This window comes from Anas platyrhynchos, chromosome 26 (assembly GCF_047663525.1).
Source record: "Anas platyrhynchos isolate ZD024472 breed Pekin duck chromosome 26, IASCAAS_PekinDuck_T2T, whole genome shotgun sequence".
Classification (NCBI taxonomy): domain Eukaryota; kingdom Metazoa; phylum Chordata; class Aves; order Anseriformes; family Anatidae; genus Anas; species Anas platyrhynchos.
This window is the reverse complement of record NC_092612.1, coordinates 3,396,981-3,417,455: the sequence shown is the minus strand read 5'-3', so window position 1 is coordinate 3,417,455 and position 20,475 is coordinate 3,396,981. Positions and strand designations below refer to the sequence as shown.

Here is a 20,475-nt window from a genome sequence, read left to right as displayed (position 1 = left end):
TGAATCTAGGACAAAGGTAAACTAAACAGACTCCTTCCTTCCCGGGCAGTCAGTGGGTTAAATCAAATATCAAAGGGGCAACATCAACCTTATAACTTCCTCTGCCGAAATTAAAAAAAAAAAAAAAAGGTAACTTCTATTTTGCCTGCCCCGACCCCAATCGCATCGCCCGAATGGGTGCAAACTGCTGGGATATGTGAGGGCCCAAGCCTACATTTTCCCTGTTTCGTATTTGTTGGAGGAGGGCGGGGTATCTCCAGATGAAATGGCTGACCGAGCTTTTTATTTCCTCGCTTTGGGTGGAAATGACTGAATCTTTCCAGGCAGCGGAGCAGTGCTCGACCGGCTCCCTCGGCCTCCCCGCGTGGGAAGAGCCCTGCCGGGAGCAGCCCACGTAACCCTCAGATGCCAGCCCCATCAGGATTAGGTCCAGCAATGGGATGTTGGCTCCTCTAAGTGAGGACGCATCCTCTCGAAACACATACACAGAGATTTAAATGAGATATTCCCAAGAACACCTGCCTATTCTTTCAGCACGTGTGCAAAGAGTAAATTCATTTTACTTCATTCCTCTTTTTCTCAACTCTCCCCTCCTTCCTCCGGAAGGAAACAGCCAAGCAATATTAGCAGGGCCTTCCTTTTCCCCTGGTGGAGTCCAAGAATGCGAGAATTGAGAAAAGCGACTTGTCAGGAATCAAGTTTAAAAAGAGTGTTTGTGGACTGCGAGGTAAAATACCGGAAGCTGTAATCAGAAACAAAACTTTTAACTAAAAAAAGCTTCTTTCCATTGTAAATTATTCCAGTTAGTGAAATAACAAATTAGTTCTCTGCTCAGCCACAGCCTCCTCCACCAAATTTAAGTAAAACCTGCAAAGAAGTCGAAGTTGTAAAACATTTGTCAGATGCAAGGGGCAGCGTTGCGTGGGTTAGCATCACGCTCGGATGCCCACAGTACCAACAGCTGCTTTCTTTCCAGAGGCACCAGCTCCTCCAAGAGTTCCCCGCACGAAGAACTGAAGAAGCTGCAGGCAGGGTGAGCCTTCCTCAGTCCTCATCCTCACAGCGAGGAGTACTGGGGACGGGGAGCTGTGTTTCAGCTTGCTAAGAAGCAGAAACCCCCCGAGTTTTCAGGCGGCCTCCGCTCAGCTCCCCTTGTGACTGCTGCTCGGGACACGACCCTGCCTTGCTCAGCACCCTCGACTCCAGCAGGTGCTGCTGCTGGCAGCTGCCCTATGTATACAAAAAAAAAAAAAGAAACCAACACAGTATTTTCCTGCTTTTAAGTATATCCCGAAGATTTACTAGGCATTGTGACGTTCTGCAGAAGCTCACAGCTGTAACTAAGGTTTGTGGGGTGTAGAGGGGCTGGGGGCTAAACAAGGCCAAGAAGAGCCACATCTCCTCCCCGGTTGTCTCCCCTGTACTCTTTTTAGGACATCCAACATTCCCAGATCTCGTTTTGTCCCAGTGACCAAACAGGAGCCTGGCACTCATGCACTACGCCTTAAAACCTCTACAAACCATGCGCCTAAGTCACAGCACTCATTATAAGCCGGCAGCTCTTTCTGGTCTCACAAACTATATGTGGCTTGAGAGATGCTCTCCAGATTCAGGGCGCTGAACACCTGCAGCCTTTGCCATAACCATGACAAAGTTCAGGAGCTCCCTGCTGGCTCCAAGGCTGGCTCCAGCAGCGGCTTCAAGCTGTGGGTCAAGAAGGCCAAGACACCCAACGAGAACCTGCAACACCAAGTGGCTTTCTGGAACGGCTCCAAACACAACTGGAAGCCTGTTGGTTTTTTTTTTGGAAGTGAGCTCTTCTGGACCTGTTAGGTGCAAGCAGAAGTCAAACTTTCAAAGCATGTTTGCATCATTAAGCTCTCCATGATCTATCTCCAAGGTCTTCTAAGAGCTAGTAGCAACGTGGTCAGAGTTCTTGCCTGTATTTCCCTTCACGTTCTCCCACGTCAGCAGCCGTGTGCTCCCTTTGGGCTGACTTCCAGAGCTGGGTAGAAAGGATCCCCTGGAAGCAGAGATGCTGCTTTATGCAACACCTTGCAGCTCACTGCACTCTGAAGGGTACACGAAAAGAGGTGAGTGGTCCTGGTGGTCCTGGTGTGGTTCCTTCCAGCTCTCAGAAAGGCAAGAGAACTGGAAATGAACCATCAGCCAAAGGGAGGCACGGCACAGCGTTATGAAATGCCATTTGGCTGCTACAGGATAAGGAAAGGAGGCATTTTTGGTGGCTCCCATCTCCACAGAAAAAGAAACAACTATTTATGCAGCAGAGCGGTTGGAGTATTTCAGGAGGCCCTGAGCTACCCCAAAAACCAACAACAAAACCACAAACCAAACTGAAAACAAACCAAACTAACATGATGGACTGCAATAAAAGATGAACATCAGAATTAATACTACCAATGACAATAAAGATGTTGAAAACTTGAGTCATCACATCCCTTGTGTAGACTGCAGGAGGAAGCACCTTTAGTGCCTGACGTGACAGTGTCAGAAAGTTAATTAATAACACCACAAAACTGGATTCCTGTGAGCACACACTCGGCAAAGGTGATACAACCGACAGCCGGACTTGAACACTGATACTGGTACCTGACTGGGAAATAGCGAGGAAACAAAGGGAGGAGGGGAAACCGTGCTATCCTGAAAATTGCATCACTTGTTTACAAGTCACCGGCAACTCCGAGGCAAACCATCTCGGGCATTTATGGATCAGTGACCTCACGTCTCTGGCACAGGACGGAGAGGGAATACCGACCGTGAGTTCACAGAAGGGAACAGCGCGTCCAGGCCCTCCTGCACTCCGCCAAATGTGGTCAGAATGTCCCCTCCCCTCATCACCCCAAAACTCATCACGTAGGACTTCTATTAAACAGACCCCAAAGAGCTCGTTCTGTCAATTTTGCAACAGGCTCAGGATTTCTCAAAATTAGAGAGCCTAATTTCATAATATACAAAAAGACTGCATCTGGCACAGGGGAATTCTCAGCTAGACTTCAGCCTTGAGACACAAAGCGAAACTGACCATAGAAATAGAGATTGGCCAGAGCTCAGCCACAAGCGAGTATGCCTCCGTTATATTTATTACGTGCAAACAGAACTAGAAAAACAGTTTACACTGACTTGCTGCTTTAGAAGTTAGTTCCATAAAGATGGAAGAAATTCTCAACTCAAACTTGAAGAAAGCATCAGACTGCAAAACCAGTCGCAGATCTTTGAAGTAAGACTGTTATGAATTCAGAAGTCACATCCAAACAAAAAGATCATTTATATTAATGGTAACTAGATTAAAAAAAAATTAATCCTGTCCCTCAGGCTTTGTAAGTGACTGGGGGAAAAACAGCGCAAGGATAGTAATAAGCCTAAGTGAAACACCACAAACTGCTAAGGGAAGCAAAAGACCCAAGGAAACAGCCTTTTTGGTACATTAGGAACAAAAGGAATCCTAACAACAGCACAAAGTCCATCACTTGACAGAAATTCTTCAGCGTAGAGAAATTTACAAAAGGCAGAACCGTTCAAAAGCCAGCTCTAACAGGCTCCAGGGACGCATGAACACGCAGCGATAAACATCGGTTTTCCCAGTAATAACCAGCAGAGATAAATGACGACAATTACGGCTAGCAAACGGAGCGCTGGATGCAGCTGAAGCAGGCACAGGTCATCGAGGGCTTGGCAAGAGAAGAGAGAGCCCAGGAGAGCCACAAGAAGCATTCAAGGAGTAGGAAAGCCTCACAAAGAGAATGCCTGCCCTACCTCCAAGTGTTATGTCTCAAACTTGTCTTTGTTAAACAAGCACAGTGCACAGGTGCTTTACGGAAATGCAGAGGGCTTTTTGGCCGAGGAAAGCTAGTAGGACTGCAAGCCTGAAGTTAGCAGTCACCTCGTTTAGAAAAAATGGCACCTCCTTCTAACGAGCTCCGGGGAACCCAATTAACAGCGTAACTGGAAGAGGCTGCCTTGCTGGCAATGTTTCAAGACGGTAACAAATGGGTTTTCTACTTAATGTCTGCTTGTTCGGGGAGGTTTGGACTTACAGCCTATGGCATTTGGGTCCTGGGGTTTGCCTCATACAGGTTGTTCTCCACAGCTGGACCAGGTTCCTCAGAGCACCCACCAGCTCCTCGTGCGTGAAACCCCTCTGAGCAAACACCAACGCAGCACAGGCTGCTGCTTAACACCAGCAGCGCAGCTTTCCAAACTCCCCTCTCCTTTCCCCCTCCAGCGGGCTGCTCGTGTTCACCTCAGGCCTTCCACAACAAAGCCCCCTTTGCACGGATCGCCGTGCACTTTCACAGCGCCAAGGCGCTCTCTGGGGCGCCTGTCCCGGCTGGGACCGCCACCTCAGCCTTGACTCACCCTTCAACAAAGCCAAACTCCTCCGTCAAGCCTGATGGGGAGCCCCAGCACCTACCGGGCAGCGCTGACAGCCGCAGCCTCTCCGCTCCCTCAGCGCCCCGCCGCCGCCTCCATTAGGCACCTCGCCTCGCCCCGCCGGCTGCCGATCTCCAGCGCCGCGCAGCACCTGGGGGACAGCCGGGCGTCAGGGCGGCCCTCGGCACCGCAAAAACCCCCGGCAGGGCTGGGGACATGGCCCCGCTCCCCTCCCACCGCCACACCGAGCGCGTGTGTGTATATATAGAGGGGGGGAAGCCCGGTCTCGGCTGGCTCCGTCCCGGTTCAAGGCACGGAAAGCGAAGTTGCTCGCCCTGCCCGTGTGCCCCCATACCCCCAGCTCTGTCACAGCCCAACCGCGCCCCGTTCCCCCCTCGCAGAGCCGGGGAAGGGGTGCTCGCAGCCGCCCCTCTCCTCAGGGCCGGCCGGGGGAGCGCCTCGCCTTCTCCCCAGGGGTCTCCCATGGCCGCTTGGGGTCGCCTCCCGCAGCCGCCTCGCCCCCCTCTCCTCTCAGCCCCGCCGCCTGCCTCCTCCTCCGCCGCCGCCGTTTTGCGTCTCCGGGAGTCGTCCGCTGCCGGCGGGGCGGGCGCTGAGCCGTCGCCGAGTCCCAGCTCCGCCGGCCGCCCGGGCCCTCGCCTCGCAGCCCGCGGCGCCCACTCGCATCCTCCCGGCGCCTCGCAGCCTCCTCCCCCCGTCCCCGGGAGGGTTTGAGAGCCGGGCAGGGCCGGGCAGCGGCGGGCCGCGGTGCCTCAGCCTCCCCCGGCAGGGAGCGGGGCGGAGCCGCTCCGCCCGGCAGGCGGCGGCCGGCCCGGCCCGGCTCGGCTCGCCTCGGCTCAGGGCATAAAGGCGCTGAGGGCGCCCGGCTCCCCGACCTCGGCTTCTTCTCCAGCCCCGAGTTCCCCTCAGGTGCCCGCTGCTGAGGGAGGAATGCCCTCCGGGGCTGGCTGGGACACCCCCAAAACCTTTGGAGAAAAAACAAACAGCGAACAAACAAAAAACCCACCCCCAACCCCCCTTTTTTCCACCTCCAAGTTGAATAAAGAGGAGCTCTTCCTTCAATACGTGTCCAGATATCTTAGTCTACGCTTCGCTTTAACTCCCACTACGTACTTCTCTTCAATACCGCTGCTTTTAGCAATGTTTTTACCTCAGACGCTAAAAGTTGATCTTTTCCCCAAGTCAGAAAAACCAGAATGGGGCTTCTGGGAACCCTTAGCTGTGACAGCTGTTCATGTACAACCGAGATTTACACCTTTATATATATTTAACTGTGAAGGTCTTCTTCTCTCCAGACCAATAACGGGGAGAAGTTTGCCCAAAACTTTGAAGAGCAAAAGTTTTGATGCCAGGAACGCTCCTGCTTCCTCGTTGCCTGTCATTCCCTTTTAAGTATGAAATTTTCCAGTTGCAATGCAATGAGCTGACTGTGGTTCCATAGGTAAAGATGCATTTAGGATACCAGGTTTTCAACATCGTCTTGAAGTGGATAAGAAGAAACACATTTTTGCCTCAGTGGTATGTTTTTTTCCTCTCCTTTGCCTGGAGATGCAATGAAAGCTTCCTGTTGTCCGCTCAACACAGGCATCTTCTTCACGGTAGCTTTTTAAATACAGTGCTAACAACACAGCTCTTTGTTCCCTTCTGTACATCTACTGAAACGCAGATTAGGTGCCAGGTGTAGGTCAGTCTTGGAAAAAGCTGCCACCCCTAACACACAGACGGAAACGTCGGCATTGAGTTGCACCTGGCTCACGATTTGCCAGTGTTTGCCTAGAAAGCTCCATGGTTTATATAGCATAGATAGATCCTGAAACAATTGAGAAAAGTTAGACTTGGAGCACTGTGTCCAGCAGTTCTGGGTTCCCCAGTACAAAAAAGACAGGGGTCTCCTGGAAAGAGTCCAGCGGAGGGCAACAAAGACGACAATGGGGCCTGGAGCATCTCCCCTGTGAGGAAAGGCTGAGAGACCCGGGGCTGTTCAGCCTGGAGAAAAGACTGAGAGGGGATCTCCTCAATGTGTATAAATATCTGAGATGTGGTGGACAGAGGGATTTGGCCAACCTCTTTTCAGTGGTTTGTGGGGACAGGACAAGGGGCAATGGCCACAAAATGGAGCCCAGGAAGCTCCACACCAACATGTGAAAGAACTTCTTCACGGTGAGGGTGACGGAGCACTGGGACAGGCAGCCCAGGGAGGTTGTGGAGTCTCCTTCTCTGGAGATATTCAAGGCCCATCTGGATGCCTACCTGGGCAACCTGCTCTAAGGAACCTGCTTTGGCAGGGGAGTTGGACCCGATGATCTCTGGAGGTCCCTTCCAACCCCTACAATTCTAACAAAAAGGACTGGTTCATATTCATACTGGTGCCTCAGTGGTGGAAGACGCTTATTAGACTGGCCTAGAAACCTGAAGTAATGCACTCAGGAGTGCTAGCTAGCATCCCAAAAACTCAGCCCTGTAGAATGCAGTCACGGGAGAAAGATGACAATGCACTTATAACAGATCAGGAAAAAAGCTAGGAAGCAGAAATGGATATTTTTATGGTGTGTACTCTTTTGAGCACCTCAGAAGTTCTTGTCACCTGTCTTGCCTGTGATTCCTCAACTTCATGTTCATTATATAAAGGATTTCTCAAAAAGTCATTTTAGAGAACAAGAAAAGCAAACCATATACACAATCCCATTAAAAATGTCAAGCATAGATAAAAAACATCATACGATGGGTGAACAATGTCTGACGGGTAGGGCTCAGAGGGTTATGGTAAATGGGGCTACATCAGGCTGGTGGCTGGTCACCAGTGGGGTCCCCCAGGGCTCTGTTTTAGGGCCAGTTCTTTTCAATGCTTTTATAAACAATTTGGATGTAGGACTAGAAGGTGTTTTGAGCAAATTTGCTGATGACACTAAACTTGAAGTTGTTGACTGTTGAGGGTGGAAAGGCCTTGCAGAGAGATCTGGACAGATTGGAGAGCTGGGCGATCACCAACCGCATGAAGTTTTACAAGAGCAAGTGCCGGGTCCTGCACCGGGGACGGGGCAACCCTGGTTATATGTACAGACTGGGCGATGAGATGCTGGAGAGCAGCTCTGCAGAGACGGATCTAGGGGGGCTGTGGTTGACAGCAAGTTGAGTATGAGCCAGCAGTGTGCCCTGGCAGCCAGGAGGGCCAACCATACCCTGGGGTGCATCAAGCACAGCACTGCTAGTCGGTTGAGGGAGGTGATTGTCCTGCACTGCTCCGCGCTGTGCGGCCTCACCTCGAGCACTGTGTGCAGTTCTGGGCACCACAGTACAAAAAGAACATTAAACTGTTGGAGAGTGTCCAGAGAAGAGCTACGAAGATGGTGAAGGGCCTTGAGGGGAAGACATATGAGGAGCGGCTGAGGGCACTGGGCCCGTTCGGCCTGGAAAGGAGCAGGCTGAGGGGAGACCTCATCGCGGTCTACAGCTTCCTCATGAAAGAATCATAGAAACACAAGGTTGGAAAGGACCCACAGGATCATCTAGTCCAACCATCCTTCTATTACCATTACTACCTATTACTAAAATAGCAGTAAGCACAAATGAAAGCTTAAGAACACTTTCTATTACTATAAAAATAAATAATTTGTAATACATGGTTAGTAATATTTAGCAAACAGTGTGCTACCACCATCACAACGGCCTCTTACCCCTTCTAGCTTCAGAGGCATCCTTATACATCCAAAATAGAGAGGAGGATATCAACTATATGGATCTCTCTCAGCAGTGGTTTCACAACAATTAGAAGGAAGAAACAGTTGCTGAGAAGCCACAACAAGCTCAAGTTAATTTCTGGACTTTGAATAATTACTCCTTAAGTTCTCTATCTCTCCATACAGTAGAGCACGCTCCTGACTAACTTGTACAGTGCACTCTGAATAGGAGAGATTTGTTTGCCTAAGCTAAAGGAAGAAATAGAAAACCAAGAAAGCTACTTAACTTTTAACACTTAAATTAAATGTTAAGTTACAAAAGTTCACAGGCCATGAGACAACATAAATAAATCCCTTCTCGACCTAAAAGATCTCATTTTTTTTTTCAGGAGCGGCCTCCCTGAATCTAAATAATCCTCTCACAGGCAGAACAGAGTGTCCGTTCTAACTCTTTATCAGATGTGGAAGAAGAGATCGAGATGACCAGTGCCTAAAAAAAAGAGGCACTCTCTTTTCAAGGCAGACTGATCGGCACAACAAATTTCATCTGTTCTCAAGCACAAGCAACTCTAAGATAAATGGGTTCAAGGATCTTCAATGTGAAGAGTGAATATCCAAGCGTATACTGGGAACACCTGACTTGGACCATGGACGCCTCACACAGACTTCTGAGGAGTTCGGACAACTCCGAAATCATCTTTTACAGGAAGAGACCAGAGAATTTGACTCAGTGTAAAACTGGCACAGGCAGAAATCTCCCCAATTACAGATGCTCAAGCGCATTAGTTAAAAAGAGATTAGAGTGTGACTAGAGAGAAGTCTCAAACTCTTGTTATATACTTAAATTTCTCTCCAAGGATGGAACAACTGCTATCACCGTGCATGACTGGCTGTAGAGGGAGAGAGCGAGTGAAAGACTTAGAAAAGCACCTCCCCTTCGTAGTCCTCCCGCTCCCAAAATGGTTCCCAAGGAAAACTACTGACAGACTAAGGTTAACTGCTTTGAAAGGGCTGTGTGGGTGGACCCATTGTCTTCAAGTTCAAGCTTGTTCCTGCAGAAACTGCCAACAGTTATGCCAAATATAACAATGGTTTTGCAAGATGGATAAACGTCTTCCAGACTGAAAGGGAGAAGTCGTACTGTTGTTGTCTGTGCACAGACAGCTAAGCAGTGAAGAGCAATTCTAAACAACCACGATACCCCAGAACACACAAATACTGCGTAACAGTGACAGGAAGTGCTAGAATTCAAAACAAAAATTACCTCCACCAAATCGGTTTTGTCGTAGTCTTCTCTATGGTTGTAAATACACTGATTAATGACGCCATATACTTTTTCCAGGTGATAAATGTCAAATCCCTTCGTTATCTCAGTGACAAAGCATAACAGTTTCTGAAGACAACAATGGAGCAAAACAACAACTTTAGCATAGTACAAGATCCTTTGAATACGCTCTATATGGTTTCGGAGGTTGAACAGTAACAATACAAGTGACAGCCTACTTTTTCTTACGCTATTAAATAAAATGTGACACTTCAGAGAACAGATTAAATATCCCATGAGATTTCAGCAGGGAAAATGAGTTAATTTTTCATATTTCAGAGAAAGGAAAGGCTGAAATTTCGGACAATCTTTTACTACTAACCAATCTATCACATCAATGGTTGTAATTGCAAGTCGACTGCTCCCAAAGCAGCAGGGAATGACACGATCCTCCTTGTAGGACAGCTGCTGCCACAGCAAAGCCACTGTTGCATTTCATTAGAGAAGCATTGCAGCAGCGCGGAGCACTGTAAAAAGGCTGCAGATCTTGTAGATACAGCCGTGCCAGCTGGAAAAGGAAGCACCCTTAGGTGATTACCTTTACCCACGTGTGCCATGCCTACAACTCTGCTGGCAGAACAGATTGCTCAAACGCCCAGAGCAAAGGTGGATTAGTTTGCTCAATCCTACCTTTAAATTCAGGGGTGGGTAAATAGCAAAGCGACTGCTTGTAGCAATCACCTCTCTCTCACACAGTCATTTCTATTACCAAAGATGCAGAGATGATAATCTCTGGCACAGCAACAGTGACAAGCTAGTGGCAGCACCTTCTTCCACTGCCACAGCTGTCCATTACCTGTGTGAGCCTGCAAGCATGTAGCTTTAGGGAGCAGCCATTCCAAATGGAAATATTACTGCCCCCTGGAAATAATGCTGCTTATCATCTTATCAGCAAACTCTGCCTCCCTCATGTATAGATATATATATATATATATACACACACACAATATAAGAAATTCTAATACTGCACTTTCAAGGAATTTCAGAAAAGTAGTCACTTCTCCATGGCTAGCTAGTTTACGTCAACCTGCTAACTTCAGGTTTAAAATCATCACTGCAAGAAATAAGGATCCTTTTCAGGTTCTTAATACATCAAAGCATGAAAAAAAATCCCCAAATAAAAGCCCTCAAACCCATCATAAGAATTATGAATCATTAAAATGATATCCATAATAGTACTAGCAGGTTGTCAGTGTGGTATTTTAAAATTCAGCAAGGCCTTTTGTCTTAAAAATTAGGCAAAGAATCTGTCTCCTAAACTACAGATGACCAGAAGCAAATGGTAGCCTACAGAAATCTCCATGAGGTGTGGAAACTAAACAGTCACAGTGCATTACAGGCTGAATTATTTCACTATCTGTATGTCCTTCCAATTAATTGTTTTAATTGGCATTGGTTAACAATGGGCTTAATTTGCAATTTTACATGTCGCAGGAATATGCCCTATTTGAGCATTAAAAAAAAGCTGAAATTAGACATACTTTGAGCTCATAGCGATCCACAATAACTATGTAGTCTGTCTCCGTAGGGACTTGTACAGTGTTCTCATCACTTATCTGTTGTTGGTCTTCTTCCCAAGTACATTCAGGAGTCACCGCTTGAAATGCCCAGGAATCTGGAAGGACACAGATTTCTTCAGTCAGGTTTTCTGTTTATCTAGAATACAGTCTCAGTGAAGTATCCTGTACCTGCCAAACAGTCTCTTTCTACAAATACAGAGACAGAATTGTTATCGTCTTCACTGAGAAATACTTGGCTTCTCCCTTCTTTCCAGCTAAAGTCACTGCTCCATAAAAATTAGAAACTAAGACAAAAAAAGCAAACAAAAATACCCACAAACAAACCAAAAGCACTAATGAAAAGCTTAATAGTGGAAAAAAATAATCATGTTGCCAATGCAGGTTAGGGAACACATCTCAGAGTACAACATTAGGGCTTAAGTCTCCTATTCCACATGTTACTCTGGATCCACGTATCTTGAAGTGCAGCTTTTTCACCTAAGCTGCTCGTTATTGGAAAGCACCTCGTACAATAAAAGAATGTCAGTGACTGCTGGCTTTCAGTTAGGTACCATTAGAAAAAAACAGACTTCAGAATCAAAAAAACAGCACCTACAGAAACATGTGGGCTTGGCTTGCACAATTAGAGGAGCAACATCATTACGGAATAAACTGTGTGATGATTTTTGAGAGCTGAAACAGAAAAAATAGAGTGAAATTGAAGCCTAAAGCTAATAAATAGTGCAATCCTCCTCAGCAAGAATAAGGTGCTAAAGGATCTGTTGGACTTCTCCCTTACCATTTGAACTTGGATTTTCATTAGTTATAGTTCCCCATCTTGGTGGGGAATATCCACAAAGCTTAGCACTTTCCTTTTCACTGTTAAGTTTTACTTGACATATGCCAGAAACATGTTTGTCCACAAACTCTTCTTCATCGCTATCGTTTTGGTCATCTGTTGGTACTCTGTTCTCTGTATCGAATTGAGAACTCCTTCTTCTCTTTGCTGCAGCATGCGCACAGTTGTTCCTTCTGCGCTTTCTTTCTGACGCACCTACAAAGAGACAGCATAAAAAAGTAATCCAAAACATAACCAAAAGAATTCTTTCTTCAAAATCCATTATCTTCATCTTACTTGACTGACAAGGAAAACAAAGGAACTGAGCTACCACTGCCTACATATGCTGAGAAAAGAGTTGAAAGTTAATGGGGTCAGTTTGCTATTAAGATTAAAAACAAGCAAACAAACCACACACACAGCTATGGAATTTCATTCACTAAACAGTCACTTTCAGGATTTTACATGCTGAGGATTCTTACTTTGGATGGGCAATATTAATACAACGTGAGGTTATTTGATAAAGTCACTGTCTTACTGCATGAACTAATACAGATGAACATCATAAAAGCCTCTGGAAATAAGCTCTCCTTCGAGTCTGGTATCAAGCTGAAGACTTCAAAAGCTGAATACATGTTTGGAAGAGATTAATTAATGAGACAATTTTAAGGGAATATTCAAAGGAGAAAAAACGTGAAGACTTATACCTCGTATGCTTCCTGATTCGGTAAACCTTTTGTGAAAAAACAAACTTTGTGGTTTTGCCCAACATTCGCAGTATTCATATAGTATTGCAAAAGGATATGGGTGGAGTCCATGGCAAAATTCCCACTCTCACTAGTTAGACTTCCCTCCTTCAACTGGAAATCACAGTATGAGGTAGCTAAGATTTTAGCATTTGGGGAAAGGAGGGGTGGAGTGGGGGTAAAAATACCATTTTGCATAATTAAAAACTAGTTAAGTATTCAGAAACTGCCATCCACAACATTTTTTACCTCAAGAATTAGCAATTTAGGGGCGACTAAATGGCAATTGGGCCATCAAAGTTGTTTTTTTGTTTTGTTTTGTTTTGTTTTGTTTTTTTATATTGTAAACCAACTTTCTTTGAACTTTAATTCATAACTATATTGAATGAATGACCTCTGGATTTCTCTCTCACGTTTTGAAGTAAATTTGAAAACAAAATACCTCTGGCATAAAGAGCCAGGCATCAGAGACACCTGTTGCGCCTCAAGAACAGAGAAGGTATGAATGACAAGAGCAGCTGAATAAAATGCAACTTACCATTAGAAATGGGTGTACTGGCATCTACAGGTGCCGCTGTCATCTCCTCATTTTCATTACTCTCTTCATCTGGTTTGTCGTCTTCAGTAGCAGGGTTCTGCTGTGGTGACTTGGAGTTGTCGCATGGAGCACATGCTGGAGAGGTGTGACCTTGCAATAAAGAATAGATACCAAAGATCTTCGTTGTGCATTCTCAGTTACAAATGCAGAGACAAGTCTTAAAATCCTTAGCGTTAAAGCACGTACCTCTTTTCTCACGAGATTCTTTAATTTGTTCACAAAGTCGTCCAAACTCTGTATCCATTTTGTTCCTCACCATTGAATATGCAGTGTCTTGCAAAACATAGGCTCTGTGACAATCTGAAATTTTACAGACTTTAACTGAATGTTGTCTACCAACCAATGAAACTGTTTTGATCACAGAAAAAAATTGCTTTCTTCATAGGTTGGTTCCGAAAGGTTATCTCAGTGAATATTTTCAGCATAACAACATAGAAGTTAATTAAAACAAAAGCACTAGTTCCTTGGGAACATTTATATCACACTTCCATGCCCAAGTAGCAAAATGATAAAATATTTACAATGTGGTAAGAGATGTTCTCTGTGGATGTCCAAAATCATCTAATCCATCCAAAGTCTGTTGTCCGCACACAGCATTTATCCATCTATACGTTTGACAGATTTTTTAAACTAGGGCTAAAAAGCACATCCTCACTTGTAGACCTTTGATCTGGGTAGTACTCTAAGGCATTGTTACAGATTAGATCGATGTCCTTCAGATAGTCTCCTGCAGTGAGGTACTGGCGCGAGCCAATTTGAGTCAGAACTGTTGAAAGATCCATCGGCTCTTTAATCCTTGTGGCATAGTCAGGTACCTGCAGATCAAATACAAGCATTCAGAGGTTTTCTTAACCTTGCACACTGTCTACCAAAATTATTCTGAAAACTTTAAATAAACAACTTCCTAAAAACCCTGAACATTTGCGATGCATCAGAAGATGCTGAAATTAACCAGTTTGCTTCTCAGAAATGGAAGGGCTCTTTCAACTGGCATTAGAGCTGCTAGGAGAGGACAACAAGAAGTAGGGAGGTCAGAAGCACATACATGGTAGAGAAGAAACACTGAGGGTGGGACATTCATTTCACTTTGCTTCAGAAAATCACAACAGTGAAAGCTGAGTAAGCCATCCAACATTCTTTTTGCTGTCGACATTGAGGAAAAGGTGCATGAATTGCACCTGTGAAGTACCTATTGCAGGCATCTACTTTAGAATGAGATAACTAGGCCCAGAGGTGCTGATTTCTTCCCTCAGACCATAAGAGGAGCCTAATGACTAGTTCAGATGAGGACATACGTATCTGTCTAGATTTTTCACAGCTCAAGAACCTAGGAGAAAAGGGGAAGAAAAGCCAGTGGATGCCCACATGAAGAGGCCTTTGCTGATCCGCAGGTATAGTCAAGTTACACCTGTCTTTGAAATATATGCCCCTAGTTTAGGCTTATCTAATCAATTAAGGAGAAAAAGGGATCTAAGCAGATCTTTTTTGGAGGAAAAAGAAAACACACTGCACTTATGGTTGATTCCTATTGAGGAGTTCCAGATGAAACAGAGAACAGGATCTCAAAACTTATTTTTACAAACTGCTGCTCCTATTCCTGTTCCCACAGGAACTGACAGTCCAATAAAGGGCTTTAGACTTCATTAAAGTAGTCCTGTAAGTACTGTTTGTAATTATAAGGAAAGATCTCTGTGCTTTTCAGTGCTGTGACATGCCTACATATCAAAGCCTTTTCACGAGCAGACTGTGTTGGCATTTGGACTGGCTTTTTAGAATGAAACCAGGGCTTTCAGTGAATAATCCGGTAAGAGACATCTGAGAGTCAGCAGAAGTAAAAGCACTGCCTCTGCTTCTTGCAAAATCCTAATAGTGCAGCCCTAAAAACAAAGTTGAACCTTCCCCAAAACGCTGAGAAATACAAACGCTGAGAAGTTACAGACACACACAGATCAGCACTAGTTTACCTTCTGTGGGTCAACGGGCTTTGCAAATTCCCTGAAACGTCTGTCAGTGGCAAGTCTGTGAGTAACGTCCCTCAAGAAAATTCTAAGTTCACGCAAGGTATCCTCCTCTTCCTCCTCCAGCATCCCTACTTCTTCCTCTTGTGGCTTCTGAGGCTCAGCTGGTGGTGCTACAAGCAGGACTTCCAATGTCCGATCAACTTCAATTAATCAGGAAAAATTAGCCAATTTACAGTACTCAAATATAAGCATATGACAAATTACTGACAGAAAATGACCACCAAAGCAAATCCCAAAGAGCTAGTAACTTCAATAGAAAAGTTTTAGATGTACTTCTTATATCCTCCTCACCTGTTTTCTTTACAGGAGGCTTAGCCACTTGATTTAGAATTAGGTCCTCAAAAAAAGCTGCTCTCTCTGCCCTACCAGCCAACTCAATATTGCACACTTCTCCAAATTCCTTATTAAATAATTTTTGGATCTCAAGCAGAAGGAGGAAAGACATTTCAGAGTTAAGGCCACAAAAACTCATATTCTATTCCAAAAAGACGAGCACCTTTTAAAATGAGTAATAACCTGAAGAACACAAACTGAAAAAAGTTATCTTCCTGGCCTTAAAAGGCTACATTTTCACAGGCTGGCACGGCAAATTCAAATATCACCTTTAAGAATCACCTGTAGAATTAAAGCTCGGTGAAGGGATTGTACGCTACACTGATAAAGTAATGGCTTTCACCACATCCAACATCGCTTCCTTTGTATTTACTTGCCTTGCTGCATCCTTTACTTAGAACCTTTATGGCTATAGAGGGAAGAGAAAGGCTTCAGCAGACAAGTGAGGGCTTTTTGCTGAGTTTTTATTTCTGTACCAAAAGGTGTCTGAAGTAGCTAGTACCTCTACGTCTTCCTCCATTTTCAATTTCTAGTATTAAAAGGTAGGTAAGGAATTTCACTACTTATTTTAGAAGGAATTTAGAACCTGTACAAAAACTTCTGTGGGAACTCAAGCACTTTCAAAGCAGTTGATAATAAACACCTCTAGGTAAGACCTGTTCTCTTCCCCCAATAACTGAGACAAAATAATCGGAATGAGAACAGCGTGTTCCTGTTTTGGGCACCTTCCCTTAGTGTAAACTCTCAGAAGTCAATGAAGTTCTGCATGTACTTTTACTACAGTTTATTTAGGAATACAACTAGAATTCCATTCCAAAGTTACTTAGCAGAAATTGGAACTTAGCTTTCCAGCTTGGAAAGCTTTGGCCTATATGAAGAAAGAAACTGATTTTTTTTTTTAATCAAAGTGTTTCAATTCTCTACTAAATTGCATTATTAGCAGTTTACCCAACATAGCATGGAATGGCAGACTGTCAGAAGAAATCTCTTCAGTAAAAACATCCTCTTGTCATTTCAAGCACTGCATATTCTTGACTGAACCACTTTGTAGCAACCGGAATTATTGTATTAATTTATTATTTGCATGCGTGAGAAGGGGGTGAAAGTCACTTGCTTGACTCAGAAAAAAAATTAAGCAGATGCTTTCACAGTATTCTTTTTCTCTAAGCAAATTTTAAGTGATTTGTTAGGGTGCCTGAGTAATAACAGTAGGCATTTAAGAAAGCACAGCATTTTGATGCTGAAAGCATTCATAAATTACAAGAAACTGAAGAAATAGTAAGAAAAGTATTGACAAATACCTCTTCTGGGAGATCTGAGTGACGTACATCAGACGTAGCAAGCAGCAAAACTGGCGAAAATGCTGGAATGTTACGTAGTAGAGTTAGAAAAGTAAATTTCAAGGCAGGTCCAACGTTGTCCCACCAAAAATGGATATCTGGGACATAAATTATGCTTGGTGCTGTCTTCTGAGCATTTCGGATCAGCTAGTGAAAAGGAAAGCTTGGGTAAGAAAACTAAACCACGTAGAATAAACTGTTAATACATAGCTACATAGCCATCTGACTGCCCCATGAAATGAAACTATGTGAACAGAGTGGCAAGCATCCTTTCACATAAGGAATTTCTCTGTGCACCCTTTCAGATTATCAGTATTCGGAGAACTCTAGTCAGAAGATGGGAAGGATATATTCAGGCAGTGGCTAGACACCGTAGCTATATGGCCACAGCCACAAACTTCGCATAACAAAGAAAGGAAATGTCCCTCTTATGGGACACATCAGTATTCAGTCGTGTAACATGTCTGTCCTTACTTGTATGGCTCTCAAATGTTTCCACTAAAGGTAAAAATATTTTAAGGTAGTGATGCCAAACAATAAAATGGATTTCCTGCCTAAAAGTAAAAACACCAAATCTGTTCATTTTTTCTAGTTAAAACCACATCAGCGTGCAAATGAAGCATTTTGTGAATGTTAATGCTTTTATTGCACATACTGCAACGGCACAAGTTGTGTATGTCCGTGTGAAAACAAAATAAACAGAAGCCCCAAACCTTGATTGCCTTACTAATATAATTTAGAAGAAGGCTACAAAAAGTAGCCGACATGCAGTCTGATACAGAGCCATCTACTGGGAGCACACAGTCTTAGGAGGCAATGAGAACTACTTTCTGGATCCCAGGGAGATGAGCAGCATTTCTTTCCACAAAGAGATGTTTATTAGCAACACCGCCCAGCTTCCTGAGCTGCTAGCAACATCATCACTGTAAAATTGGGTATGGAAAATGTGGACATGTACAACATCCAGATTGTTTGTGGTGCTGTCTAAAAGAAAAGGGGATTTTCAGACAGAAGCAAACATCCCAGCACATTAAAACAAGGCCACCTCCATTACCAATGAATTTTGCTCACCTTACTTGCAACTCGATTGATCCTTTACATACAGTCAGTGAATCCGATGAGAATAAAAAGAAAAAAGGTACCTGTCCGCAGATCTCTTCTGGCAGTGCAACGTTTGTAAGCAGAACAGAAAGGTCCAGGGTGTGAACAGGAAACTTCTCCAAAGCGTGCAACACCGCGGGTGCCACGTAAGAAACCTGGCCGTACCCTTCTTTTCCTACTATTAGCAGACGGGGCCGGCGTGATGTTGGTTCGCAGAAAGCACTCCTAGAACAAGAGTTAAGAAAACAAGTTTATAAATGAGGTGCTGAATAGACACACACAGATGTTCCAAGTAATTTTCCTATAGACTTTCTTTTCCATCCCCAAATAATCCAAATGGTAGCGGTACATTAAATACATGTAAGATTTCCAGTTAAGTTATTCAGTCATTCCAGTTGTTTCATCTTCTTCCCTTGTGTTTCCTATTCTTTACTAAACCAAGCCTGCAAATTAATATCCCTGCAATCTTGCTTTACTACTAGGAAATACATTTGTGAGGAGCATTTGTTTCCCCACTACAATCAGGCTCTACCTTTGCTGGCTTAAATCAAAGATGCTAGAGACTTAGCCTTGCTCTAGAGGACAGAAAATCTTCTGGACAGCACAGCAATAGAAACTGAGAAAAATAACTGATCCAGCTGTGACAACATGATCTAACTTTCCAACTGTGGGCTTGCATGACTTCCATACTAAAATACCACAAGATTAACACAACTTGGTGGCTTAACGAACAAAGATACCATTCAAATTTTTCTCAAGGTGTTTTAACAAGCCATTTCTCAGTTTTCTTTCCGCTACATAATTCACCATTGGTTTAAGAATCCTGGAAAACAGAAGGGCAAAAGGTGGCAACACAAACCCATAAAGTTGGGGTATTTTTAGCTAAAAGGACAGACAGGACATTTATGTGGTCTTGAGTCTTTCAAAGAATGCCATGGATTAAGTCAACGTGTTCTGGTAGTCTACGGATCACTTTGGCTTAGGAAGAGAAGCCTGGGCTTTTCAATTTGGTCATTCAGAGCAACTTCATTACAACTTTAGTCCCTTCACTCTTTCTTCTTGTGAATACCAAGCACCCCTTCAACACACAAACTTGATGTTACCCCTTCGTCTACCACCCCTCGCACTTTTAACAGCTGGAACTGTTTACAAAGACTCAGCAGTCCTGAGAATTTAAACATAACAGGGATCTATCTTTCTTTACCTGCTGAAACAGAGGCGTTTTTTCTCTGGTCCGTCAGGCATTGCATCTTTTAATTCATCTCCAGAAACCAAGGATGCATCGTCAGCACTGTCGAACATATCATCTTGTAAAATAGGATTTAAATGGTCTGAAAGACAAAAGAGGTTTGTTAACTTTCCTGAATAGCCTTTGTCTCGTTCTCTTACATTAATACAGCTTCTAAATCAGTGCCAAAACCCTTTCTTCATTTGAGAGCACACACTGAAAGCTATTTCCTAGAGTTCATCCCACCACAGATCTAAGGAGATGGCACAAGGCCCTACAAAGCTGTACTAAGTCCCACTGATGTGTATGTATACGGTACGCTACTCTTGGTGATTTTTTTCTCCCCCTTAGAATAAAGGAGATTACGAACAATTTCTGCAGTTGCTAAATAGCTAAAAAAAAAAAAAAAAAAAAAAAACAAGACCATTTCTTTCTGGAGGAGGTTCCCACAATGAAAGCACGGGGATTAAGGATGTGATGGCCACAGAATTCCATTCATCTAGTAAATATCAATGCTAATTGATCTCACGTGCACATGTATAGTACGATCCACAAACATTTAAATTAGGAGACTGGTTAAAATGATGATAGCTAAAACAATATTTAGCTTAGACCAGTTATACTTGTATCCTGGTCCTGACATTCTTCAGAAAGGAATTAGAAACATTGACCTAGAAATGCTTCCCCTCCAAATATCTGAGTTTTGATTTTTTAAAGAAAAATAGGTGCCTTATACTTCAAACCTCAAGTCAACCTCTACAAATGCTAATTATCTTAGCTGCCGTCAGAAGCAGGATGCTTCAGTAGAGAACACATCGTCCTTTACTGTGTATTGAGTCATTCAGAGCTTCCATTTGGCATTTCAGTTTCGAATCCAGAATAAAACCTATGCGTTATCTTCCAGACATGCCCAAAAGAAAGACATGCACACGCAAATAATAAAATTCTACCATCATTATGTCTGAAAGGTTTAAGTTGATTGCACAAACCACAAGTTTTTGCTTTAGCAGAATTATAAAGAAGTGGATGCTGTGGTTATACCTTGCTGTCAATCCTCCTTTAGTGCAAGCTGTGCATGCGGGAAGATCTTCTGCACAACTTGTAAAATATTCGCTCCTGATCTTTTAAAAAGTGGCTTGAAAATGGGTGATAGTGCTTGTCCGTGTGAAGCCACGATCCTGTTTGATGCCGGAACAACCTTCTTCATAGCCATGAAAAAGTCCTTTGCTTTTATTTTAATAGAATTAACGTCTAGTAGCAACTTCTCCCTACTTGCATAAATCTGAGGATAGCATCGGCGTAGAGAGCACAGCGCAGCTTCAGTACATAAAGATTTGATATCTGCACCACAGTATCCTAA

General features: G+C 44.0%; 1 protein-coding gene across 3 annotated transcripts; it reads right to left on the bottom strand.

The window, feature by feature from the left end:
- Positions 1–3,144: 3,144 nt before the first annotated feature.
- LOC113842022 (ATPase family AAA domain-containing protein 2-like) lies at positions 3,145–20,297 on the bottom strand. Of its 3 annotated transcripts, none has more exons than XM_072028159.1 (8): positions 16,748–16,890; positions 15,057–15,253; positions 13,279–13,907; positions 13,033–13,182; positions 11,710–11,964; positions 10,893–11,026; positions 9,352–9,480; positions 3,145–4,543 (listed from the first exon to the last, which is right to left on the bottom strand). In XM_072028159.1, the coding sequence occupies exons 3-8, from the start codon at positions 13,349–13,351 to the stop codon at positions 4,403–4,405; spliced, it is 882 nt and encodes a 293-aa protein (XP_071884260.1). In that variant the 5' UTR covers positions 13,352–13,907; positions 15,057–15,253; positions 16,748–16,890; the 3' UTR covers positions 3,145–4,402. The 3 variants fall into 3 exon arrangements, with proteins under 3 accessions (XP_071884260.1, XP_071884259.1, XP_071884261.1); XM_072028158.1 differs by lacking the exon at positions 3,145–4,543 and adding an exon at positions 8,526–8,784; XM_072028160.1 differs by lacking the exons at positions 3,145–4,543; positions 9,352–9,480; positions 10,893–11,026; ... (2 more) ...; positions 13,279–13,907; positions 15,057–15,253 and adding exons at positions 15,280–15,534; positions 17,929–18,112; positions 19,092–19,218; positions 20,157–20,297 and having other exon boundaries at positions 16,748–16,933.
- Positions 20,298–20,475: the final 178 nt, after the last annotated feature.